We start from the raw sequence: 2288 nt of genomic DNA, 5'->3' as shown, positions 1-2288 counted from the left end.
AATGGGGTAAGTGTGAGTTCTGTATCCGCTACAGCCCTTCACTTGTTGCTATATCAACACACTCAAAAAATCTCGAGACGACACTACTCTAGGCGAGTGGGAGAAGGAGAACACAAAAGGCAAGAAAAATTACTGTGGACCCAGCTGTGACGGTCAAGAGTCCTGAAGAGGCTGACCTGAAGGAACGGGCCGTTTAGGAAAGTGACGAAATGCGATAGGGTCAAGGAAAATCATAACAGACCGCACCACACGCATATATTAAAGTGGACTCGCTCACGGTTAAAAGGGTTTTAAGAATGGGCAGAATGGCCCAGGCCGAAACGCCAGAGTAGGTGGCACTCTGGAGAGTTACAGGTCTTTCTGGGCCAAGTGAGGTGGCTCTGAAAAGAGCCTTTGGTTTGCGAGGTGGTCAGGCGGTCCAGAGGCAGCTCATTCACGTCTTTTGAACCTGATGACAGCCTTGGTGGCCTCAGACACGGCGTGCTTGCCAATCTCCCCGGGCAGCAGCAGGCGCACGGCTGTCTGGATCTCCCTAGAGGTGATGGTGGAGCGCTTGGTGGAGCGGGCCAGGCGAGACGCCTCGTCGACGATGCGCTCGAACATGTCCTTGACGAACGAATCCATGACGCTCACGGCCTTCTGCGAGAGGCTCAGGCCCTCGTGAACCTGCTTCAGAACCCTGGGGAAGTAGGTGGCAAAACTGTCAGGGGAGCGGCCACCGCGGCGGCCGCGGCGGCGCCCGCGGCGCCTTGGCGGCTCCTGCTTTGGACTCCTCGGGTCCGCTGCCGTGGGCTCCTCGGTGCCCAGGCTCTCCTCAGAAGAGGTCTCACAGCCAGGTTCAGCCATGTGGGGCTCGCCTTCCCGACAGCTCAGAAGGAAGGACACTGGCAGCGGTTTGCGGGGCGCATGCTCACTTATAGTCGCCGCGTTTCCCGACGTCACCCGCAAGCCCCATCTGATTGGACAAAATGCAATCCCAGGAAGCCGGTTACTGCCAGGTCTCCTCAGATCTGATGGCAGGCCCTCGAGCTTGACATCGCCTCCATTTTGGGCTCTGCGCTGAGAGTGGAGCCTGCTTGGGAATCTCTCCCTCTCTTCTCGCCACTCCCCCTTCCCTCCTACTTTTTCTCTCTCCTTTCCCAAAAAGAAAAAAAATTTTTTTCAAATTGGAAATCTGAAGTAAACTAAACCTTTACTTCTGATACCTGACATCTTGACATCGCCTCAGTCCGTGTGGTATTCAGTCAGCCTCTATATTTCTCGTGTGGGCCACCAGAAAAATGTTGAAACATTCCACGTAAAGGTATAGTTTACTCAGTGCAGAGCCGAAAATTGTGCTGGATTTCATAACCCTGAGATCGTGACCCCACCTCAGGAGGTAAACTACATCAGCACATGGAATTTCTGCTTCCCACACGGACTGAAGCGATGTCAAGCTCGAGGGCCGGCCATCAGATCTGAGGAGCCTGGCTCAGTGACCGGCTTCCTGGGATTGCATTTTGTCCAATCAGATGGGGCTTGCGGGTGACGTCAGGAAACGCGGCGACTATAAGTGAGCATGCGCCCCGCAAACCGCTGCCAGTGTCCTTCCTTCTGAGCTGTCGGGAAGGCGAGCCCCACATGGCTGAACCTGGCTGTGAGACCTCTTCTGAGGAGAGCCTGGGCACCGAGGAGCCCACGGCAGCGGACCCGAGGAGTCCAAAGCAGGAGCCGCCAAGGCGCCGCGGGCGCCGCCGCGGCCGCCGCGGTGGCCGCTCCCCTGACAGTTTTGCCACCTACTTCCCCAGGGTTCTGAAGCAGGTTCACGAGGGCCTGAGCCTCTCGCAGAAGGCCGTGAGCGTCATGGATTCGTTCGTCAAGGACATGTTCGAGCGCATCGTCGACGAGGCGTCTCGCCTGGCCCGCTCCACCAAGCGCTCCACCATCACCTCTAGGGAGATCCAGACAGCCGTGCGCCTGCTGCTGCCCGGGGAGATTGGCAAGCACGCCGTGTCTGAGGCCACCAAGGCTGTCATCAGGTTCAAAAGACGTGAATGAGCTGCCTCTGGACCGCCTGACCACCTCGCAAACCAAAGGCTCTTTTCAGAGCCACCTCACTTGGCCCAGAAAGACCTGTAACTCTCCAGAGTGCCACCTACTCTGGCGTTTCGGCCTGGGCCATTCTGCCCATTCTTAAAACCCTTTTAACCGTGAGCGAGTCCACTTTAATATATGCGTGTGGTGCGGTCTGTTATGATTTTCCTTGACCCTATCGCATTTCGTCACTTTCCTAAACGGCCCGTTCCTTC

General features: G+C 56.7%; 2 protein-coding genes across 2 annotated transcripts; one reads left to right on the top strand and one right to left on the bottom strand.

Moving 5' to 3' along the window:
- Nucleotides 1–429: 429 nt before the first annotated feature.
- Nucleotides 430–846, bottom strand: LOC308337441 (histone H2B type W-T-like; the record flags this gene model as incomplete). Its single annotated transcript, XM_080795550.1, has 1 exon — nucleotides 430–846. One exon carries the CDS (start codon nucleotides 844–846, stop codon nucleotides 430–432), a length of 417 nt encoding a protein of 138 aa, XP_080651676.1.
- A 774-nt stretch (nucleotides 847–1620) lies between these two features.
- Nucleotides 1621–2037, top strand: LOC308337440 (histone H2B type W-T-like; the record flags this gene model as incomplete). Its single annotated transcript, XM_080795549.1, has 1 exon — nucleotides 1621–2037. One exon carries the CDS (start codon nucleotides 1621–1623, stop codon nucleotides 2035–2037), a length of 417 nt encoding a protein of 138 aa, XP_080651675.1.
- Nucleotides 2038–2288: the final 251 nt, after the last annotated feature.

The sequence above is a fragment of the Martes martes genome (genome assembly GCF_963455335.1).
Source record: "Martes martes genome assembly, chromosome: X".
Classification (NCBI taxonomy): domain Eukaryota; kingdom Metazoa; phylum Chordata; class Mammalia; order Carnivora; family Mustelidae; genus Martes; species Martes martes.
This window is presented reverse-complemented; position numbering and strand designations above follow the sequence as displayed.